This window comes from Thermobia domestica, chromosome 1 (genome assembly GCF_964235325.1).
Source record: "Thermobia domestica chromosome 1, izTheDome1.hap1.1, whole genome shotgun sequence".
NCBI classification, from domain to species: Eukaryota; Metazoa; Arthropoda; class Insecta; order Zygentoma; family Lepismatidae; genus Thermobia; species Thermobia domestica.
In genome coordinates this window covers 122,294,874-122,318,842 of record NC_137454.1, presented here as the reverse complement: position 1 = coordinate 122,318,842, position 23,969 = coordinate 122,294,874, and the positions used below count along the sequence as shown (strand labels likewise).

Below are 23,969 nucleotides of genomic sequence, written 5' to 3'. Positions count from 1 at the left end.
ATATGCAGTTTAGCATGTAACTGTTCCCCCTGCTAGTTACACCATTTGCAAACAGCCTAATACTTTAACAAGATCCAGAGCTTGAAAATTTTTAATAGTCAAATTTCTCTTTCATTGCTACAAGGGGCAGAAGATACTATGCGAAAAAGTTTCAGGGGCGTCATTTAGGGGTGGCAGGAGGGAATAGTTGCCCCCGTAAGAGTGAGGAATATATTTTAATCTATTGTCCTAACGTGAAAGTTACGTCGGTGGTGCTCTTGTTTCCCTCAAGCGAAGTCAAATGACGCCCTTTGTGACTACCATGTATTACACAATTGCATTTTTTCAAGTTTCCATCATTTTGATAACTGTTTATATCTAAGTATTTCAATATCAGGTTATCAAAAGTGTTAAAGAAATTACCTATTTATTACGGTGTTTATGAGTGCTATTACGTTCTTTAATGCAGTGATGCACGAAATGATTGGATACCGCAAGTGACAGAGCTGCACAGCATCCTAATAAAAGATGGTGTGACGAAATTAGGTAGCACTGCAAATATCTTGGTAACTAATTATCCAAGATAGATGGTTGTCAAAAAGCATTGGGAAGACCTTAATCCAGCAATGGATCGACAATTGTTGATAATGGTAAGCATAAGTTTCAAATATAACAATCACTACTAAAGTTATCCCAGTTATTCTTTATCTGAGCATTTGAGATTAAGAAATTATGCTTATACCTAGTTCTGAGAGATCGGTATGTTTAACCTTTTAGCTGCGAAGAATTTCTAAACAGTTACACTAAAATTTACTATTCTGGGTATAACTGAGTAAAATTACCGTTGTCTGCCTTTAACTGGTTCTAGTGAACCGGTGCGAACAGATTGAATAGCACCATTAACTTTGAGTGTTCACATCGCCACTTAAGGAATCTGAGAATCGTCAAATCCCTACGAGATTGAAGTTGCAACGAGAACTTCCCTAAATTCAATGTTTCGCGCCATATCCCGACGGAAATTTTATGGGCTTTTCTCGCCTATACTCGATGTGCCGTGTTAAGAATGGTGCTCACAGTGAACACTTGTAGCAAAAACTGAGTTTGTTCTTTTATTTGATGTATTATTTATAATTGTATGTTAAATGTAATAAATATTAGTCTTAACTCCTATATTCATTTTGAAACTCAATATATTGACTTTTGGCAGGTTCTGGAACAAGTTTTAACGTTTGGGCCTGAAAATGTTCCAAGTTTCTCGATCTTCGGCTTCCTCTTTTAACTCCCAATTACCAAATAGAATATTGTGTAATTTCCTCGCATAGTCGCACCTTTTTCTGACACTTCACTCAAGCACATGTTCCCTTTATCAATTTCCACTTTGACGCGCGGGAAAACTTAGTTCGCACGTTCCAAGTGTCTATGCTGAAATACAGTATGTCACATTCATATTCGTACACATCTAAATTTAAAAGAAAACAACTATATATGAAACATACTGATATTAAAATTGACAGCAGATTGTTGGAGGGGTGAGGTAGGATCATGATAGACAGACATACCCAGTGCAGAAAGGGGTCAAAAGAAGCAAACCATAGAAAGGCAGAAAAGAAAACATGTGAGAACTCCCGAATTTACGCCACATTGTTATTCGTACACTTGTACACAGGCTTACATTTCATAGGCTATAAAGAAAAGAAAATAGCAGTAGAACACGAGCATAGCTAGTGTGACGTCCACAAAAAGGACATATCAACTGGTGGTGTTAAGCGTAGTGTACATAGGTAGATAATCCTTTCAAAAATGGGGAAGAGTAAAGAGCTCGGAGAGAGTCAGAGACAATCATAAAGCTAGCATTAAGGGGGTGGTCGTTAAGAAAAATAGGACAATTAATAGGAAAAAGACACACTACAGTTCAATATATAGTAAATAAATTTAAGTATAGTGGTTCAGTGAAAAACAAATCAAGGTATTCGAAGAAGTGAGAAGGACGAGAGAGTGATTGTGAGACAGGTGAAAACAAATCCCCGTCTAAGTGCTCCAAAAGTCCAAAATATAATAGAATATGCTACAGGTAAGAAAGTAAGGACTGAGACGATTCGTCGAGTGCTACACATACGGCTACCATGGTCAAATACCTCGAAAGAGGCCATTCATAAGTCGTAAGAATCGTAAGTTACGACTTCAGTTTACAAAAGAACATGTTAACAAGAGCTAAGAAGTTTGGAACAATGTCTTATGGTCAGATAAGACTAAAATTAATCTCTTTGGGTCTGATGGGGTCCACAGGATGTGGCCTAAACCCAATTCGCACAACAATGTTGTAAATACCATACCCACCGTAAAACATGGAGGTGATTCATTATGCTTTGGGGTGCATGTCGGCAAAAGGAGTTGGTAAAATTCAATTTATTGATGGTACAATGGACAAGGTTATGTACCCCGATATTCTTCGGAACAATGTTCAGCAAAGAGCAGAAAAATTGGGCATGTTACCAACTTATATGTTCCAACATGATCACGATCCCAAACATACGGCAGGTATAAATAAGGACTGGTTAATTTGGAATATACCCGAACAATTGCACACCCCTCCCCAATCCGCTAACCTTAACCCTATTGAACATTTATGGGCTTATCTGAAACCTAGGGTTCATAGCAAAAAGATTTCGTCAAAAGAAGACTTAAAACGGGTGGTGACGGAAGAATGGGCCAAGATCACTTCTGCCGCATGTACTACTCTTGTCAATTCTATGCAGCGGCGATGTATGGCAGTTATTAAAGCCAAAGGCTACGCTACGAAGTATTAGATATTTTGTTTTTTCATAAGTGTTTCTTACATTCAGTGTTTATATCTAACTGTACGAATAACAATGTGGCGAAATATTGCACATCTTAATTTAGTTACGCAGTTATTTTATATTATATTCATTTGTACATTGTTTCTTTGTATCTGTAATAACAAATAAGTGTTTCAGAAGTATTTATGTTCAAGCAGAAATAAATTTCCTTCATTTGTTTATGCGTACCACTCTATTTTCTTTACGATCACCATGTGTACGAATATGAATGTGACATACTGTATATTCTAATTCTTCCCGCATAAGTCCCTACTCGAAGATCCGAACAAGACACTATTTTACCTCCAGAAGTCATTACCAGATCCTTCCCAGGAAGGACGAAGGACAATATTTACTTTTCACACCTCCATGCTGTTTGACCACCTTGTGGTTCATCCGCCTTTTAAGAAAGTTCCTCCTAAGCAGTAGCGTACGCAGGAATTTATTTCGGGAAGGGTCCAAACTCAATATGAGGGTATTTTATATTAAAATTCCTAAAATTAGGCTAAATTTACAAAAGTCGAAATTCCGAGGACTGTCCGGACTCACCCCCTGCGTACGTCCCTGCACCTAAGGACAAGATGCTCTGACCACGATCCGGTCATTCGCCCTCCGAGGAGGCCCTTGTCATCTGGTAGGTTCTTATCCCGGGAGAGAGTCGGTTGCGCCGCCGACCTACGTTAGTCGAACACGTTGACAGTTTTTTCCCGGGAAGTATAAGTTTGGGATTTTCCCTTGGTTTAGGATGAGACCCTGAAGGCATTCCTCCAACCTCTCCAGTACTACTGCCTATAATAGGAATTTAAAGATCACTTGAATGTTAAGTTTATCGGAGGAGTACAGCATGTGAATATTTGGCATAGTGGATATAGTTGTTAGCTGATCCGTGTTCACATCTTAGTACTTTACTTTTCGTAGAATGAAAAGCTATAAATTATAGTACCAGTTTTAATCTAGTATTATCCTAGTTTTTTAAATCTGATTTTTCAATGATCAAAGTTGTATTTTCTCAAGTTTTCAATTTCCAAACTATACTATGCTTAAGTGTCGGAAGTATTAAGAATTGCTTTGTCAAAGTATCAGCAAAAACTGAGGTATCGAGATGCGGTTTTTTGCGATCGATGTAGAGTCCCAAAGGATAGGTTCATCTCAGTTAATATTCAAACCGAAAGTCTCAAATTAGCCATTTCCGGTTTCAATGTTTATCGCCATAAAACATATGGTAACACTGTTTCGCAAACTATTCTCAAAGGAACATACCATGACTCCAGAATATTTCCAAAACCGGAAGTGGTTGAAATTTACTACCGGTATACTTCCAGTATTTTTAGAGCAAAAGTGGTAGTTTGCAAGATTCAGCTTCTCGGAAGTACGTTGCATTTTTACCCCTTAACCCTCTATTGAATATGGAAATGGTAACTTCGTCTGGGAAAAGTTGTACTTGAATTGTCTGCCGAAAGGTCAGACATTTGATGCAGAGTATTACTTGGCAATATTCACAACAAATTGAAAGTGCAACGCCATTGTAAATTGAACAAATGAGTTACTCTTTCAGGATTTTTTAGATGAGACTAGACTAGGTGTTTAGTAATTCATTACTGGACAATAGGATGAGAGCATAGCGATATCCTCAGATATTCTTTTTTAAATGTCTATTTTAAATAACTTTGAACTAAATTCTGATACGCACTGTCAATGAAATACTAGTATGTGAAAACAATAAGAAGTGTATTCTATTCGGGAGACTATAGGTAATTCTGTTGGAAAAAGTGGCCATTATTTAAATAGAATATTAATAAACGTTATTACGAGTGGAAAGACTATGTACCCTTGAACTTCATTCTATTTGGAAACATTGAGTCAAATGGAACATTTTGACATTTAAGCTACAATGGCAAATTGATAAATATAATTGTTACAACGAAGTAAAGAAAACTCGAAGTATACTTTTAAGTGCGGAAGATCGGATTCTTCCCGATGGGAGCTCTATTGGGTCGGGATTCCATGTTAAGTTGTAGGCCTGTCGCGTATACCCTCGGTCCTGAAAGGGACATACCCAACCAATCCATTCAAGAGCTCATAAGATTGAAGGAAGATTTAGTTTGTGATCCGTGAGCGCTTACAATTAGTCGAAAACCTATGCATGAGGTAATTTTCATACTCAAATAGGCCACAAATCTGGGTATAAAAGCTTCTCTTGCTTGAACTATCGTTATCCATAATTACTTAGGATTTTTAGCTTTGGAAAGTTGTGCTTCTAGATGCCTCATAGGCTTGAAAAATACTTTTCTATATTCTAATCATGAAATAATCAACAATCATTTTAAAAATAACTGGGTTAAACTTTAAAAGCCAGAAAAACTAGTTGAAATGTCAGTTCTTTGCACGATAAGTTAATTAAAATTGCGAAATATTTAAACTCCTTCCCCCAATAGAATATAATTTCAATCCCTGAAATGTCTCTTTTCTTGCTTTAGCCATGTTATGAATACAATTGAAAATTGATATGGTAGCAATCTACCTTAGAGGCGGATTTTTTTTTAAGTACGTGGTCACACAATTTTAATGAATTTTGAAGTTTCATCTTCCTATGATAGGTTCCTGAGATATTGTATCTCATATTTTTAATTCTCCTTTCACGGCTAATGATATGCATTGTAATGAAAGTAACGATAAATCCGGTCCAGGCTAAGAAATGGTCAGCTGGCGATCGTTGGGAAAATTGTACACTATTTTATTTAGTTATGCGTAAATACAAAATTCCATGTGGAAGTGCACACAAGGGAATAGTTCGAAATAGCATCGAAAGCCAGAGAGTTTGATGCAGCATTAATCGATTAGAAAGAATTAGACCATACACTCGTAAGTAGCAGAGTAGTTTGGATGAATTTGGTTCTTTTTCTCTTGCCTGCATCAAATTGTTTCCCATTGAATTCCAAGAACTTCAAACCCTCATTACTTCTCCCTGTGTGCACTTCCATCTGGAATTTAGGTTTAGTTGACCAGCCTCTAAATTGTCAGTTCGGTCAGATTCTCAGCGGGCGCAAACTGAATTTCCTAGTAAGTACTAAATACGTTCAAAAGTTAATTTCAAACTATTTACAATTTTCCTGTAATCAGATAACCTCGATATCAATTTGTTGACCAAATATTAGGAACTTGTCCCTCTTCCCCTTAAGAGATTTTTTTTTTGACACACACGCTCATGTTTTTGATCATAGTAAGGGGCTTGAGATACTCTTACTTTTGGCGTACTTTTTAAAACTTGTTCCTCTTATGATAAATATTAATCAATGTAAAGTTATATAAAACCTTGGTCATTTTTAGAGAAAGCTATAGAAATAGCCATACTTTCCCCCCACCCCCCTGAGAATTTCTAAACTCTTGGACACGTGCCAATTAGGTTTTAATAAGTAGTTAACTCCCTAACGTGAGATACTATAATTTTGGTAAAAATTTTAACTTTCCTTCCTTGAAACAAATTTTAATAATAATAAAAAAAGCTGAACCGGCGCTCTCTACACAGCGCATCATTCGCATGAGCATAATCTCATTCCTCACAACATATGTACACGTCCCTTTAAAGACAAAAGTCTTGTTAAAAAAAAAAAAAATCGGTAAGTAGTATCATAAAGGAGATTTTTCGATTTTTCTCTCCCAGTTTGCAAGATTTGAGCCTATTTCCGGTTGGAGTTTCTAATTCGTGTATGAACAGGGTTTTCTTTCTTGCATGCAGTATGTAATAAGCAAATACATTACATATACAATTGTCAGTTATATATGATGTTAACTGTGAAAAACTCAAATCTTAGACTCGAGAAATGGTTATCCTTCACTTTTCACTTGGCCATGACACTCCTGAGACATACAACCCCAATATACAACAATGTGGTGTTGGAATGTATAACACACAGGATATGATTTTTTAATTTCAACGCTTCCAGTGTACCCTAAAAAAATGTAAAGAAATAATTGCCATGTTTTTTTAAAAAAAAAAATATTTAATTAGAATTGAACAATGTACGCAAAATTTCCAATCGATCAGTGAAAACTTTCTAGAGCCTGTAGTTTCCGAGATCTCCTTGTCGAAAGGATTGACCACAAATATATAAACATCCTCAACATAGTTTAAAAGAACTCGGAAGATGGAAGCACAATTCACATGCATTGATTTGAGAAGGCTTATTAAAATACAAAGGCTTTGAACAATAATTTTATATCACTTTATGAAAAAGATAGTTAACCAATTTAGACTACTTAAAGTACAAATACTTAAAATGTTTGTTAAACGTGAAATCTCACAGCCGTAAATGGAAGATTTGAAAGCTAGTTATAGGTTGGAGCTCAGGCGCTTTTAATTGCTGTTGTAGCATTTTAATAGATAACGTGACTACGATCTAGTTCGAGTAGGTATTAACAATTTTTTCACTGTTCACCTACTTGGTTACGATAACTTTAAATTTCATAAATTAATAGTATTGGTGCTGTCCCATATCCATAAGACAATTATTTATACAAAAAATTAAGGGTTTAATGCGATGAACAATGTAACATTTCACGTTACCAACAGTAAAGCTGATTTTTTTTCTTTAATTTTGCGTTAAACCTAATTTCACTACTAGAAATTGAAGCTTGAATATTGAAATATAGTTCAGATTAATTTCTAAATTCTTTTCAGCTATTTTGTCAATACTTACAAAACATACCAGATTTTTGCATGAATTTCCTTTAAAACCTCATACCATTTTCTCAACCTTTTCAGATTTAGTTGGTTTCATCACCTTTTCAACACTGAAAATTCATATAATTTACCATTAGCACCTAACTTCTAATAAAAGAACTTAAAATGAATACACACCATATCAACTTTAGATCTTGCAAGTTTTTGCTACTAATACTGTACTATTATATCTTGGTGAAGCATTTGGTACTGCTGAAACTTAGGTCACTAATTTTATCCACATCACCAATCTAGGTCTTGATTTTTAGGCTCACCCGGACACTATCTAGACAAACCTAGCGCCACAGGCAGGGTTGATGGATCGGAACTAAGCGAAATAGCTCTACAATTTTATAACATTAATGTCCACCAGGACGTACGTAGGGGCTGGGTCCTGGGAGTCAGAGTATTTACATTGCCCCCAAGTAAGTATTCAGGTGGAATCTAGAAATAAACTGGCATACATAACACGAGATTAATGCCTGTGGAAATTAGTCAACAGGACGGTAACAAACGGAACGAGTCATGCTCTTGGTCTAGTGGATAACTTAAAATTTATTTTGGCTACATTGATACATGTTATTTTCATTCCTTTGTTTCAGGAGTGCTGTCAGATATATGGAAGTGGATAATTGAAATAGGAAAAAGAATTTGACTAATTGCTGTTTGTGCTGAAAGTGTGAAGTGATTGTGAGCAGTGTCAGTTTCATAACACATTTGATACAACCCTCCCTTTCCTAATGTTCTGTAATAGCAATCCTGAAACAAAGGAATGAAAATAACATGTATCAATGTAGCCAACATAAATTTAGAAACATCCATACTAACAAGAATACTGACCTGTATTAAGTGCTGTTCGGAAACTTAATACCTCTCTAAACAACGCAAAAGGTGGATAATTGTGTAAATTCAAATACATCAAGAAACAAATGAATTTAAATATAAATTCCTTGATGCTGCAGGTAAATAGCTCCAGGCAAATGGTTATCGATCTGAACCCATATATTCACATGGTCAATATCGTGCAATATTTGGTTATTGGATTTTGAATCTGATCCCAGAGTGCCCAAAATTCAACTTTGTGGTGTTTTAGTACACATGAGACTACAATCTGGACAATTTTGAACAAATTCAGGGGACATTTCTATGCGAAATTCAAATCTTAATTTGAATTTTTGAAGTGTTATTTTTATTTTACAGGTTTTTTCAATATAGTACAACTTGTAGAGCAATCTTTAAGCTTTCCAATGGTGTTTGTTCCACGTCTCTAGTGCACATATTAACAATTTTATGACAATTTTTAATCACTGTAACTAAAAAAAAAAATGCAGTTTTTGGCATTTTTGAACACCCTATATGGGGACACTTTGAGAGGTAATATATGGGATTTTTTCATCTCCCACTGTAATAAGGCTGTGCACAAATTTTTACAAAATCTAAGATAGGTCAGATTTTGCAATTTTATTGGTTTATTTCACATGGAATGTCCCTACATAGATTTTAATTATGAAATCAAAGAATAAATTTTCTTGTACTTTTTTTCCCTAACAGCAAACTTGATATTGCACATTCCACTTGCTCTGAAACTCAAATGTCTGCAGAATCTACTTCGCTCCCATGAAGATTTACTATAAGGGAGAGTAACGTTGTGTAATGTCACTTGATTGCTTTATGCGTAGTTACTATACAAGCTTCTTAGCGCTAAGGCAATGTTAGTCTGAAGTCACTTTTGGCTAGTAGATCACAGACGGATAAATTCTAATTTAAGACTAAGGTCTGTACTAGGGGCCGCGGTGGCTGATAGAGCATTCCTCTGGTGCATGGAATCCCTGGTTCGATCCCAGCTCGCGCAGTGAACTTTGTGGTGGACAGTGTGCGTGGATTTCCTCGGAGCTCTCCAGTTTCCTCCCAAGTTTTTCATGCCATAATTTCATTTTTCATCAGTCTCCTTTAGCCTAGCCGGCTTACTGTGGGACGTAAAACTAAATTTCATTTATAAGGTCTGTACTACGGCTTCTACTTGATAGTTGAAGCATCTTGAACAGAGCCACAGATCGGAACAAGATCAGGTATGCATTAGCTGACACCAGTTCAATTCCCTTAAGTTCCATGTTTAGCCCTATTTCTGGCTGTTCGAAAAATGGTTTTCTGCAGAAGTCAGTTTGTTCACCAGTACAGGGAGTTTTAGCAGACAATTTACAATGTTCGGTTGACACGGCTGTCATCCAGAATGTATTGTGAATTATCCTCGCAACTTCAAACCCAGTGTTCGAAACTGTATTAGAAGAGATTCCGGTATCTGGCTCTTGAACCAATGCACATCAGTTTCGAATCCTGAAGAAAATATTCTAATGTTACTTCCACCAGGAAACTAAGATCAAATCTTTTCCAAAAGTTCCCTAAACCTCTAGCCTGTGCTTGATCTGCCCTGAATGCTTTTTGGTCCCTTAACCACACTGGACTGTCATGTCATGCATATATAGCATGAATAATTAATTCTAATCTGGGGTATGCCTCCACGGCGCAGTGTTCGGAAACTGAGAAAAAGCGGTCAAAAAGATTTTGTAAACTTCGCAGCCTATGAAATCGGTATTGATATTTGATTAGAAGTATCTCTCATGCTTCCAAACTCGGAGTTTCAAGACATAGGAATATTTTCGCTGTCCATAAAATGCATATAAACATGAATAAAAATGCAGAAAAATAAAAAATGAACCAATGTTTTAACCATTTATATAGTTTCTGAGGTCGATGATGGAGATTGAATAATACATTGGACTAAAATACTGTATATATTGAAGAGTTTTGTTATCCATTGTCATATCATTTGATAGTTTTGTTAGTGTTACCGAAAAGTTAATATAAGCTGATGTTAGTAGCTCTGCAGTATAAGCTTATCCTTATCTGCAAAATGAGTTGACCATGAGTAGTACAAAGGTTGAGCATTGGAAGTAGCTGCAGCAAAGTGCAGCTGAAGGACTCAGCCTCATCTAATTGGTAATGCGTGAGTAATGTGGTCGCAATCGAGATCTGAGCCTTACAAAGGGAAAAGGCATCTTGTCTGGTACGTAATTTGGATTGTCCTTTGTTCCTGAATCAGTTGTAGAGAAAGCATCATACATATTGCAGTGATACTGTCTTGTGGAGCTGCTGTATATCACACGTCAGTGCAGTAGTAGGATTCTATACTGAATCTTTTAATCTTACCGAAACAAAGTAACTAACTCTAACTCTATGGCCTATGGAACCCGGAGGTTCAATGCCGCGTTCACAAAAGCTCTCCACTGACTTCTATCCTTAGCTAACTGCATCCAGTTTCTACTCTGTATTCCAATCTCTGCGAGATCCATCTTAATATTGTCCTCCCATCTGCGCCTAGGTCTTCCTAATGGTCGTTTTCCGATTGGTCTTCCAGTCAAGACTTTGAAAGAGTCTCTACTTTCTTCCATTCTAGCTACATGGCCCGCCCATCTAAGCCTCCTAGACTTGACGACCCTAACAATGTTGGGTAAACCATATAAATTATGTAGTTCCTCGTTATGAAGTTTCCGCCATTCCCCATTCCCGTTCCTCTTGGGTCCGAATATTCTTCTCAGGATCTTCTCAAATACTTTCAGTCTGTTCTTCCCTCAGAGTAAGTGACCATGTTTCGCAGCCATACAGAACTACAGGCATGATTATAGTTTTGTATATTTTAAGTTTCAAATTCCTCGACAGAATTCGCGACAAGAGATTTTGAACCGAATAGTAACACGAATTCCCTGCTTTTAGTCGACATTTAATTTCTCCGTGAATATGGATTTTCCTCTGTTAATATTGATCCTAGATATTTGAAAGTATCCACTTTATCAAAAGTATTATTTAGTATTTTAACGCATCCATAATTTGCTGTATTCCGGTCCCGACGCATTTCCATGTATTTAGTTTTCTCTGCATTTACTTCTAAACCCATGTCCCTGCAAGCGTTTAATAAGATCTCTGCATTTCTTTCTATTCTCCTATCATCTCCTATTAAATTTACATCAGCATATGCCATAACCTGGTGAATACCGTTCAACTGTAAGCCCTGGTTGCTATCTTTGATTTTCCTTATAGCGTATTCCAAAACTAAGTTAAATAATAATGGCGACAACGCATCTCCTTGTTTCAGGCCATTTTCGACGTGAAAGCTCGTGGACAAAAATTTTCCTACCCGGATTTTACTTTGGGATTAATTTAAACATATCTTAATTAATCTAATTAGCTTTCTCGGTATTCCAAGTTCTGCAAGAACGTTGTATAATGTTTCTCTAACAGTCGTACGCCTTTCTAAAATCAATAAATAGTTGATGTACCGGGGTATTCCCACTTTTTTTTTTTTTTTTTAGTATTTGGCGAATGGTAAATATTTGGTCGATAGTTGATCGATTTCGTCTAAATCCGCACTGATAATCTCCAATAATTTCATCTGCGTATGGGGTGTCTTGCTAGCAGAATATTTGAAAGGATTTTATAGGATGTTGACAGAAGAGAAATGCCTCGATAATTATTAGTCAGTTTTGTCGCCTTTCTTGTGGATTGGAACAATGATTCTTTCCGCTCTTGTGGCAATTCTTCCTTGTTCCAGATAAGGAGAATGAGTTTGTGTATCTTGTTCCACAATTTTTCGCCTCCAGCTAAAATTAACTCAGCCGGAATTTCATCTACACCCGGAGATTTGTGTTTCTTTAATTTCTTTATAGCGGTTTCTACTTCCATTCGGTTGGGTTCTGGAATATACGGTTCTGCGGTGTGTATCTCATTTTCTCCACGCACATTAGTTTTTGGCTGCGTGTTCAGCAAATCGTCAAAGAAATCTTTCCATCTATTTAAGAGGCTATCCGTGTCAGTGAGAACTGTACCGTCAGATTTCTTTAATATATAAGCACGAGGTTGATAGCCTTTCTTAAATTCGTTGATTCCCTTATACATGTCCCGGATGTTTTTATTTTTACTATTAAGTTCCTTAATTTTAGCTTTAAGAAAAATCGCCTTTCTTTGTTCTAAAAGTTTTGGAAGTTTCCCGCCTGATATCTGCGAAATTTTGTGTAGTCATTTCATTCGGATTTTGTAGCCAGCGTAATTTTGCCTGTTTTCTCTTCTCTGCTAGTTTTATGCATTCCTGGTCGAACCATAGTTTGTTCCTACGTATTTCCGCGTGTCCCAATTTTTCTTTTGCTGAAATTTTAATGCTCTCTAATTTCAATCCAGGTATCCTCAACACTAGTGCACTCCGAATCTTCTAAAGCCGAAAATCTATTCGAAACTTCAATCTGGTATTTCTCTCTTACCTGGCTCTCTTCTAATTTCTTTAAATTGAATCTGTTTTCGGACAATGAATATTACCTTTATTCAACGATAACCTCTCTCGTATTATCGCTGCTACCAGGTAGTGGTCAGTGTCACAATCAGCTCCTCTAAACGACCGGACACCAATTATGCTAGATTGCCTTCTATCTACTAAAACGTGATAAATTTGATTGTGTGTTTTCCCGTCTGGTGATGTCCAAGTGTATTTATGAACGTCGCGATGTGGGAATTTTGTACTCTTCACGATTAGGTTTTTGGATGTTGCAAAGTTCACGAGTCTAACACCGTTGTCATTACTTTCCTTATGCAGACTTTCGTTCCCTATAATCGGTTTGAAAATATCCTCTCGTCCTACCTTCGCATTGAAATCCCCTAATAGAATTTTCGTATGGTATCGCAGGAGTTGGTCAAATATCCAAGCCGAAACAAAGTAATGCTAAACTAAATTAAATTCCAGTAAGTATTAGTGTTTCTTCGAAGATGGTGCAAGTGCAAAACTGCGAACTTTAATTTTGTATTCTAAGGACACTCACTCACTCGCTCACTTTATTAGCTGCATATACAATTAGAGGGAGAGCACATTGAACCTATAACTGTTCCTTGTATGCATATTAACATGTCATAACTTCGTACTGGCTAGCGATGTCAAGGTCACATAAGGCGTGAACATGTTATGTTTGTCAAATTTCTCCTCACCTTTATTACTACCCTACATTGTTCCTTTGGTTATATTTTGCAGTATTTGGCATCTATGCGAGGGATTTCCACACTTTTGGACCACCCTGAATAAATAACTGCACGTATTGTAGCAGGGGTTCTTCGAATAACTTTTGCAGTAGTTGCAAACGATTTAAAGGGTAATTACGTATAGAACGATAGACGTCCGTAAACTTTTTTTGTCCGCTTTCAAACTATTTTTGTCCGCTTTTTCAAATTTTCGACCACTGCAGCGTGGTGCAGGAGGATCTCCGAATAGTTTCAGGAGCATCTGACTAGTTGATTGGCTGCGTTCTTGCAACCTGTGCAAAACTTAATTTGCTTACTGTGCGGTTTCAATTACCCCATCCTTCGGTCAAGAAAGGTCTCGAGTCTGCTTCTGTTGTTAGGGCCTAGTTCAAATTCTAAGATCGTATGTTTCCGAATAAACTTTATCAAATTACACGGAACGCAGCACTGCTCAGCTTTTCCGAGCACATACTATCTGCATCCGTGCTAGCGAGTACCTTTGATAGCTTTGAATTGCTTCGATCACGTGATGTCACAAACTTTAATCTATGGGAATAATGCGAAGCAATTTTTCTATATAAATATGCATTCTTAACATGCTTGAGATTGCAGCAATATTGAAATTTGTTATAAGCAGCCTATCTAGCCGGTTCGCACCGGTTCGCTAGAACCGGTTAAAATAGTTCGCAGAACAGTGTTATATCCATACATACCGCGCGCATTGACCTAACCAAGAGTGAAAGAAAAGCCAAACAAATTAGTGAAAACACCTGTATTTATCCCGCTCGCTTGTATTGTGAAAACATTCAATTGTTTCAATTTAATGGGCAGACAAGTTTAAATATGAATTCCGGAATTTTGTCCGGGATACTGGGATTTGTGGAATGAATGTGATACGTATTTAAGGGGTCGTCCACATTACGTAACACGGCAAAGGGAGAGGGTTAGTCTTAGTTACGTAACGTGTTTTTTCTGTAATCTTTATATTTCTCAGGTTTATATACAATCTTTGAAACAAATTATTTTATTAGTCTTTCCATTTTTTTTTTTTTTTTTTTTTTTTTTTTTTTTTTTTTTTTTGAAAATTGAACATACAGCCTGTATAAATTAAATCGCAGAAGGGATTTGAAGACTGACACCAGCATGACTGGTGACGAACCCTGCGTGTATTACAATACGATAAAGCTTTTGTTTCGTGGCTATCGCCGCAATGCATTTACGGTACTCTTTTCTGGAGTTAGTTGTTAGCGCTTGAAAATGCCCTCACGTTCCCACTCGTATGTTATTTCTGAGAATAGGTTTAAAACTTGAATCATTACCCACTCTATTCTTCCTATAGCCTCGTCATTGCGGGAACAATTTCTGCGAAATACTACTACATTGATACTTAGTCTGAAGGAAATCGGTCCAAATGCATTCTTTCAGCTTCGGAAACAAGTGTAGTCACACTGCCGAAAGAGAGATGGTAGTAAATCATATTCCAACCCAAATTTTGTTCATTGCAACGTCATTCATATGAGAGCATTGTCATGGAGAAATGTTAGTTTGATAAACTCAGTTTTCCTGTAGTTTGTTCAAAAGGCTTGCTACTGTTGTACTGGTGAAGATGTTTAGGTGGAAGGATAACCATTGATAAGTTATTTTAACTTCGATAGTGGCAGATGTTAGTCATCAATGAATAAGCCTCCAGGCTTTCCGGACGGTTTAAACTATCTTCCCCTCCAACAGCATTTTAGTGTTTCTTGTCTTTTTTCTTACAAAATATAAGACCTTACGGTGTCCAAAACTTTAATCTTTAGAAAATACACTTGCACGAACTGAAAATGGCCCATAAAAACTTATATGAAAGTACTCCCATTTGTGGACATTTCGAGAACTTTACCCTCAAAATACTTGAAATGCTATTGTAGCTCATATTTTCTTAGGATTGGAAACCTTGAGTAATGTATTCAGTTAATTTCAGCATAGTTTCCCCTTTATGTTCACAATTTGCAGATAATTGTTTTGGCTTTTTTTTTTTTTTTTTTTTTTTAAATTTGTAAAACTAACAATACAATGTTGTCTTCCTACTCGAGTATTGATTGTAGATTTAAAAATCCTAACTCATAGGAATAATGAAATATTTGATACCGAAATATGTATTTTTGTTTTCTTTCAGTAAAGTTCTGCGTAGTGGAGTCCTTTCACCAGACAAGAAAGCAAACAGAATATTGTCCCTTACTTCAAAGTAACGATAGTGCAGTGGAATGTGTAATTGGTGTAGACAGGTATATGCTTAATTTTTTTTTTTTTTTTTTTTTTTTTTTTTTTTGTAACAAGTCACTAAATCGGATTATAAAGTGCATATAATTATCTTGATGTAGGTAAGATTTAATTACATCCAAGATATCTAGTTACTAAAACTTAATCCTTTGATGCTTTTTGTGCCTATTGAAACAAAAGCATTCGTTCATAAAGGAAAGTCTGAAAATAGTCAAATGAGAAGTAAACTACATACTTTTAAATTTATCCTTCAATGTGAACTTGCAAATTTGTTTACAAGTGACAAATTTCAATCCGAAGTAATTGTTTAGCGAAGATTTAACCTGGATTTTGTTCACTAAAGCACATCTATTAACGTGATTATACTAGGTCTCAACAATTAACTCGTACAGCTGGTCAGGATTTTTTTTTTTTTTTTAATTATACACTTCTGCATTTGAGTTTAGTTTGGGTCGATTCTGGACGTACCCAGATTTAAAATTTGGAATGAGATTTCATACAAATGTTAAAGCAGTTTAAGGTAACATTAAAACTTGAAACCCTAAAGGCACTTGTAATTTATAATTTTCATTACTTTCTTTGAAGCATTAAATTTTTCATTAGTTTAAGTAATTCTGGTAAATTGTTTTTAAAATTTAGTATATTAGAATCATTACTATTAATTTTTAAAGGGTAAGTTTATTTTAGTATCCGATGCTGTAAAATATCCTAGTGGAAACACTTAAGGTAACTTTCCCTAGAAATAAGTAAATCCTCCTATTAAACGGATGAATTGGGTGAAAAGCTGTCAACAGTCCGTTAAGTCGCAAATTGGTAACAATATTTAAAACCATTACACTTCAAATTGTGCTGTATAATGGAAGTGTAAAATATTTAATATGCGTACCATATTTACTTTTACACTATTAGAAGAGTAGGGGATGTCTCAAGCCTCACTTGCTTTCCCGTTAGTTTCCTAATAAAGATCAAAACCTGAAATGTTCATAAGCCAACATTTTATAGATCAAATTCGGTCCGTTAAATCAAAAGTCCGTTGATTCTAGATCCAGTACGTCGTACGTTTACCAGGGTTGAAAAAATTAAAAAAAAAAAAAAAAAAAAAAAACAAAGAACGTTTTTTATGTTTAAAACATGTTTTTTTTGTTTAAAACGTTTTAAACGTTTAAAACAAAGTACTTTATTTAAAAAAATGTTTAAAATGTTTATTTTGTTTAAAACAATAATCTAAACACATATATATTACATTTTTACACTCTTAGGTATTGCTTGCCATCTATATTCAACCGCTAGATCAAATTTCGGGAATTTCCCTAATCTCGGTCCGCCCAAATGTTCAATTCCGGAGAAAGAAATCGGGATTTTCCCGATCTCCGTTCACGGAATATGTAGTTTAGTTTGTGTTAAGTTCTACTGGTCGTCTGCATTCTTAATCTTTAAACGCCCATTGACGCAACTGACTGTGTCAGGGCTTTAAACCTCAATGGCTCAGTCTTAAACCTCAAATTAAGGCTGGAAGATGGTTTTGGTACCAATTTATTCCTAAAAGATGCTGCTTTGCTGGTGTGCATTTTATGTATATGGGAGGAGTGTAAATATCGTGTTTTTTAAGTCTTTTGGGGGCCATTCCCCCTCTTGAGGGATAGATTTATAAAAATTGTTACGTAAGCAATGAAGTAGGCCACTACATGGTAATATCGTGTATTTGTACTTCTTGCTTATATGGGCTAGCAGGGAGGGGGCAAAGTTAGCCAATTTTTGGAGTTTGTTTTTTTGACGTAAATTACATTTATTTTTACAAGAAACATCAATAGCTCAGCCTTTAATTAAGCTAGAAAGATGATTTGGTACCAAAGTATTTTTGAGGGATGAAGCTTTCCGTCAGTTGCATTTTATGTATATAGGGGGTACGTATTTACGGCCAAGAAAGGAAGGATGAAGTTCGTTCTTTAATTTTTCATAATTTTTTTTTCATCAGGTTTTGGCGGGTATTCCTTCCCCCTTTATGGTACATCCATAAAAATTGGTATGTGAAGCAATGAGGTAGTCCCCTACAGGATAGTAACCTGTATGTGTACTTGTTTATAGAGGAAGAGGGGGGTTAAATTTGATTTTACATTTATTTTCGGGACTTTCCCATATAACACAAGATATATTTCACTGAAGTGGTCTAGAAGCATAATTGTTCGTATACATGTGTGCAGCAAAAATGATTTGCATATGCACGTGGTACTATAGTGGAGGAGGGGAGAGAGAATGTCTAATTCAATGAATCTTTTTTGCTCTTTTTTTTATTTCCTACATAAAACGAATTCATTACGCAATGGCAGCAATGGCTACCATTTCTATTATTGTCACAAGTATGTGGCCTACACATTCATCATTTTGTCAGCGTAGGGTGACTGCAAGGTTTGCCAGGGCCCCGCAAAGTCAATATTTTTATATTTTTAATTTTTGTCTGTTCTACGAATACGGCGGGAATTTCACGAATGTTACCACATTGGAATTTGTGGTCTAAAAGCTTTCCAATGGTGTATAACTCATGACTGTGATAATTAGGGGGGGTCACCAGAGCCCCGAACGTGAGTCTACCATTTTGTTAAAATCCCTGGCGGGCGTCTAGAATTGTGTAGTTATGCCGTAGACATTAATCATTATTAGCTACCCATGTTGCAGATAGAGATGTATCTTAAACTGTTTAGTTAAAATGTCATTTGCTCCTTGTAGGCTACTCACTGCTCTTTTGAGTTGTATTTGTCAGAGCATTTCTTCTAGCTTATGATGTGAGAACTTTTCATTATGGAAATGATAGTGATCACAAAAATACCCAAGTTTTGAAATTGTGAATTTCGATCTTAGAATAGTGTATAGTGTGTTAAACCTCCGTTATTCTTGTAAATTAAGAAATGTTGAAATACTTCATTTGAATTTCTGTTGGTTTAGTTATACGCACATTGATGTGCAGAATTTCGTTCAGTAATTGCTGTTATAATAATATAACTCTGCTTGTAATTTACTCCATGCATAAATCCTGCGGAGGATGGGTTGTCTGTTAGAAAATTAAATTAACTTACTCAATCTGATGTTTTAGTTGTTTTAAACATGTTCAACCACCATCGAAAAAAAACAAAACACGTTTAAAACAATTTGTTTAAAACGTTTAAAACAAACTGAATAAAACAGCCCTCGTTTTAAACATGTTTTAAACACGTTTTAAACATTTTGTTTTAAACATATCAACCCTGACGTTTACGGTACTCACAATTTCCTAAAATTGTACGTAAACATTTAGGGTACAAAAGATTCTAATTGGTATTTTTTCTAACCTCTTAGACTTGATTGTCTGAGGAAGCTCCTTACAGAACAAGCTGATTTTGCTATCTTTGAAGCTGAAGACCTTCTCATTGCATCTAACCAGAAGCCACATAATCTGACAGTTGTTGCAGAAATTAGATATTTTAGACAAGGTAAGAAAATTTTTGTAACTTGCTCCACTAGCCTGCTGTTCTAGCCTCTAAATTAAGAGAATGCAAAGTGGATAAGGAAAACCTTGACCTAGAATCAATCTAAGGACTAGAATGAAATTAGTTTTTAATACCTTAACGAGAACTTGGTAGTTTTCAGATGGTGTCACGAAATCAATCTTGTGGTAAGAACGGCATGACATCCATTAAGAGGGGGGGGGGGGAAACTAAAGTTTGAATTTTGAAAACTAGGTATGTAACTTGGCATTTACTAGTACTTGATGTACACTTCCTGCTCTTGATTCTGTCTTGTTAAAACTAACTTGATTCAACTCGTTTAAGAATGAGACATTTTTAATAGTAACTAAAATTGAATTAACCACGCTAGTTTCAGTTGCATAAAAGGAAGTCACAGCTTCGTAACGAAAACCAAATTAAACCTAGAACTACCACTTTTTCTTTTTAGATGAAACTGAATACGATATGGTTGCTGTAGTGCGAAGAGGAACGAGAATCCATCATTTATCCGACCTTAGAGGACAAAACCTGTGCCATCCTGGATACGGATACGAGACTGATTGGACTGAAGTTTTCTCCAGGGTATTAAAGATCTGTTACTTCTGTTTTAGCGTTAACACTGCTGAAAGCTTTCGAAATATTGAAATAAAATCTGAGTAAAGCAAACTGGTTCTAGTTTCCAAAGGTCTAGTCAAATCCCGAGCCCAGACATCAATTTTCCAGTAACAGACTAATTCTAGCTTCCAGTTTTCCAGTAACAGTAGCTTTATAAAGAAACTAATTTTCTGTCATTAAACTGAATTCTATTAGTCTTGTCTTTATTTAGAACTTGAATGTAACTTCAGAATTTTCAGAATTAGTTCTACATGGCAAATCTTGCAACTTGTAATTAAGCTTTTCAGTTTGTGAATACTCCTGATTAAAATTGTCAAAATGAGACTAAAATAAAATTTTAAATTTTTGAGTAAGATTCTCCATAGTTTTAATATTTGAATGCACTATTTTAAGTGCTATCACAAACTAAATTTTCTGGAAGTATCTGGAAACTTTAGTGATTGAGCAATAGGATTAATCTTAGTAACATTTCTTTCTAGTTTTTCGAGGAAACTGTTGTACCCCAAGGTTGTGACAGGAAGATGACATCAATAGAGAACAGACTAAAATCCTCGGTGGAATTTTTCAATGAGGCATGCAAGGCTGGTCCTTGGGTTCCAGACAGAACATTGGATATGAAACTAAGTAGGTGGATGTGAAATTCGTATCTGAATTAACTGTGGATACGAGAAACCTAAGAATGAAATTAGAAATTTAGGAAATCAGAACTTTCAGTATCTTAATGTAAAACTTGTAACAAATCAATTTTAAGCCCACAAATAAGTTATCTTTCATATGCAACTGAATATTGCTGTAGTACACTAAAATTGCTACTTTCTGATAACAGGAAGTAATACTGTTTGATATTTTGCTAGGCAGTTGATACGTCCTACATGTAATCGGAAAGTAAATGGACCGTATTTGAAGCAGTAATTAGCACCCTCACGACTGTTTAAATTCTAACTTTTAATTTTGTTTGGTAGAGCAAAACAAATCATTGCGCATTTTTTTAAGTTTCTAGAATACAAAGTAAAAAAGTTATAATTTAAAATATAGTATGTCATTGCACAGGCGAATGAGATTAGCTTCTTGAGATGGAAGCAATTGAGCAATAATTTTAAATTTTTAATAGCTTCGCCTAGCCCAAATTCAATCCGAATAGCAAACTAAGCAGTGGTCCTGCAAATTTCTAATTAGTTGAGATAGTAATCATTTAAACTTAATGTAGGTAACTGCATTAGTTACTATGTTTGAAGTGTAAAACTAACCCAATAAACTATGCATAAGTGTCAAGTCTTACGGAACGGCTTTGTTCGTCCGTCAACGGATATCAGCAAACTTCTAAGAGACAAGGCTTCTTTCAATCGATTCAGTCTGAAAAATAGCTTCAATCTCCGTCAACTCGTTACTCAAACCAGAAGTAGTTAAAATTATTTTTCCGGTTTCGTTTATCGCCATAGAACGAAAACTAGTAGCGAGAAGCGGTTTTTGCAAACTAGTCACTCTGAAGACAACGTATACTTGCAAACTCGACCAAAACCAGAACTGGTTCAAATTTAATATTACGTAGTTTCAATATGGATTTCCACAGCAAAAATGGTAAGATAGGTTTTCTGCAATATTCATTTTCCAAGTAAGATTCAATCTTCATTAATCCTCTATTCAAATCTGAATGGGTTCAAATTAGTCATTTCAGGTTTCAACACTTGTCGGCATAGAACAAATGGTAATAGCGGAAAGCGGCTATCAGCAATCGGTTCAGTGTCTCAAGAGCGTAGTCACAATTCACAACTCAACCAAAACAGGAAGTGGTTGAAATTTACTACTTCCGGTTACAATAGATTTTTATAGAACAAAAACTGATTTAATTGTCCCAAGAATAGGTTCTCCCGTAACCATATTCAGTTCGAAAATAGTTCAAATTAACTATTTCCAGTTTCAACCTTTATCGCCATAGAACAGTAAGGTAGTGTAATGGCTTTTTTATATACTTTGCGTTCGAGGAACCGGTTCTCTTTGATAATCTATCGCAACCACTAGTTGATGTACTAAGTTTGATTATTGAATTCCCATAGTTTGTCTACCGTAGTTTCACACTGAAAAGACCCACATGTTATATTGATTTGGAATGGTTGTGGCAGTTGGAACTATTACCCACGAAATTGTTTTAGAGCACTGGAAATTTACCATTTGTGATATCTACATTACTGCTGACCATGTTTTTAACTATTGTAAGCTGGCTGTATTGATCACTTACTAGACTAATCTCGAATTGGGTCTTGCAATTTGTAAATGTAGATGGTGTGGGGACGCTTTTCAGTTTTGACTTTTCTCCCTGGAATGATGTAGAGGTTGAATTAACTATGAACTTTAAATTAAGATTTTACTCGTAGATATGATGCTGAGAAAGTCAGATGTAATTGGAGAAACTGTTATTCCTTAGATTATTGGAAGTTATTTGTTAAAATACACTGGATTTTCCTATTTTTTTTCTTAATCCATAGTCTTTTTAAACAGATGTGCGAAAAGGCATTACAATCTTATATATTCTATTTAGTTTGTCAAATTAAATTTTATTTAACCTTAGATATTATATTCGTGATTGCGATTGTTTGTTGCTAGTGTATTAGAAGCCATTCCAAAATCTAAGTATGTTCATAAAATTCGTAGGAAGAAAAACTAATTTTAACTAACTTTATTTACAGAAGCGAAGTATCCAAGTTTGTGTGCCATTTGTGACAACCCGCTGATGTGTTCTGCAAATGATAAATATTGGGGTCGAGGAGGATCATTGTTTTGCCTTACGGATGGTACTGGAGATGTAGCGTGGGCGAGACTAAACTATGTACAACGTCACTTTGGGGTACGTAATTTCTTAACTTAAAATTCTTAAGCACGATAGTGTTAAAATTTATCTTCTAATAAATTTAATTTAGTTTTAGTGACCACTACAATGGTAGTGACTAAATGAATTTGAATGTTCCTAAATTAACTGAAACCTTCTCCAATGAATTAGTACTTCACTGACACGTGCCACCTCGACTAGCTTCATGTGAACTTCGTACCAGGCAAGGACTGTACACAACAATTAGTTTCTTCCAATTTTCATTTGATACAATGTTAATTTTGCAGTAGTTTCGAAAGTTACGTGGAATACTAGATTTGGTTTAACAATTTTCACTGCTGCCAAGTTCGCTCAGAATAACTTACAAAATTTCCTTTCCTCTAATTTCAATAGTTTTTCTACCTTAATTCAATACTTCACCCAGCATTTTTGTGCTTGGTAACAATGGTTAAAACATTATCTGAGTGAGCATAGCTTCCGGTTCCATTCCTGATAAGCCTGGCGTCAGGAAAGTTGCGCTACTATCGCCCAGCAATATGCTGCAATAGCTCCTGGTTCTCCAGGTAGGGGAGGGTTGGTCTGATCCCCTCTTACGGAAAAGCTGGATCCTGCAGCATCTGATCGATCATGTCAGTATCAGATTTGGACGGATTTTCAGTTCGGAGTGATTCACGGTACAGCTTTGGAGATTAGTCGGGTGACTACGGAAGAAAACTGGTAGAGCCCAGTCATAGTGGACTGAGTGATGTCCAGAAAGGGGGGGAATAGTCTCCTATAGTCCAATAGGACGCCTGATTCCTCCTCTTGGTGAGATACCTCTTCAATCAGTACTTGTAATGGTTCAAGTAGTCCTAATTGCAATTATTCATCATTGCTTTGAGCAATGATCATTTACTGACAGCGATCCCCACATAGGTATTGGTTGCTTCGTAGGCCTCTAGCATAATGCCAACGAAGTGGAAATCTATCAATATGCCTACTCATCAAAACTTACCACCAGGAAATTAACCATGAAGTTTTTTCCTCTGTATTTATAAAAGATCGATCCAATGATACTTTGGCTAGTTCAGGTAAATTGTAAACTTTTGTTCATCACTCTTGGTTGTTGCCACCGGTACCTTTTCCCTTGGCCATCACGAAATTACGCAATGGCACTTAGTCCATACTGCAACGACGGTCGATGTTATGAGATTATACGT

General features: G+C 35.8%; 2 protein-coding genes across 3 annotated transcripts in view; one reads left to right on the top strand and one right to left on the bottom strand.

Annotated features, from left to right (window-relative positions):
- LOC145688516 (major facilitator superfamily domain-containing protein 6) overlaps positions 1-7,627 on the bottom strand; it is a 207,679-nt gene extending 200,052 nt beyond the window's left edge. For both annotated transcript variants that reach the window (XM_081762869.1, XM_081762885.1), the window contains exon 1: positions 7,514-7,627. The gene's annotated coding sequence lies outside the window, so the exon portion shown is untranslated. The remainder of the gene's footprint in view (positions 1-7,513) is intronic.
- The window catches only part of LOC145688509 (transferrin-like), a 67,544-nt gene that overhangs the window by 25,349 nt on the left and 18,226 nt on the right, over positions 1-23,969 (top strand). Inside the window, exons 2-6 of the mRNA XM_081762856.1 lie at positions 15,749-15,857; positions 19,183-19,316; positions 19,780-19,913; positions 20,426-20,570; positions 22,631-22,788. Coding sequence (XP_081618982.1) covers positions 15,749-15,857; positions 19,183-19,316; positions 19,780-19,913; positions 20,426-20,570; positions 22,631-22,788 — 680 coding nt within the window. The remainder of the gene's footprint in view (positions 1-15,748; positions 15,858-19,182; positions 19,317-19,779; positions 19,914-20,425; positions 20,571-22,630; positions 22,789-23,969) is intronic.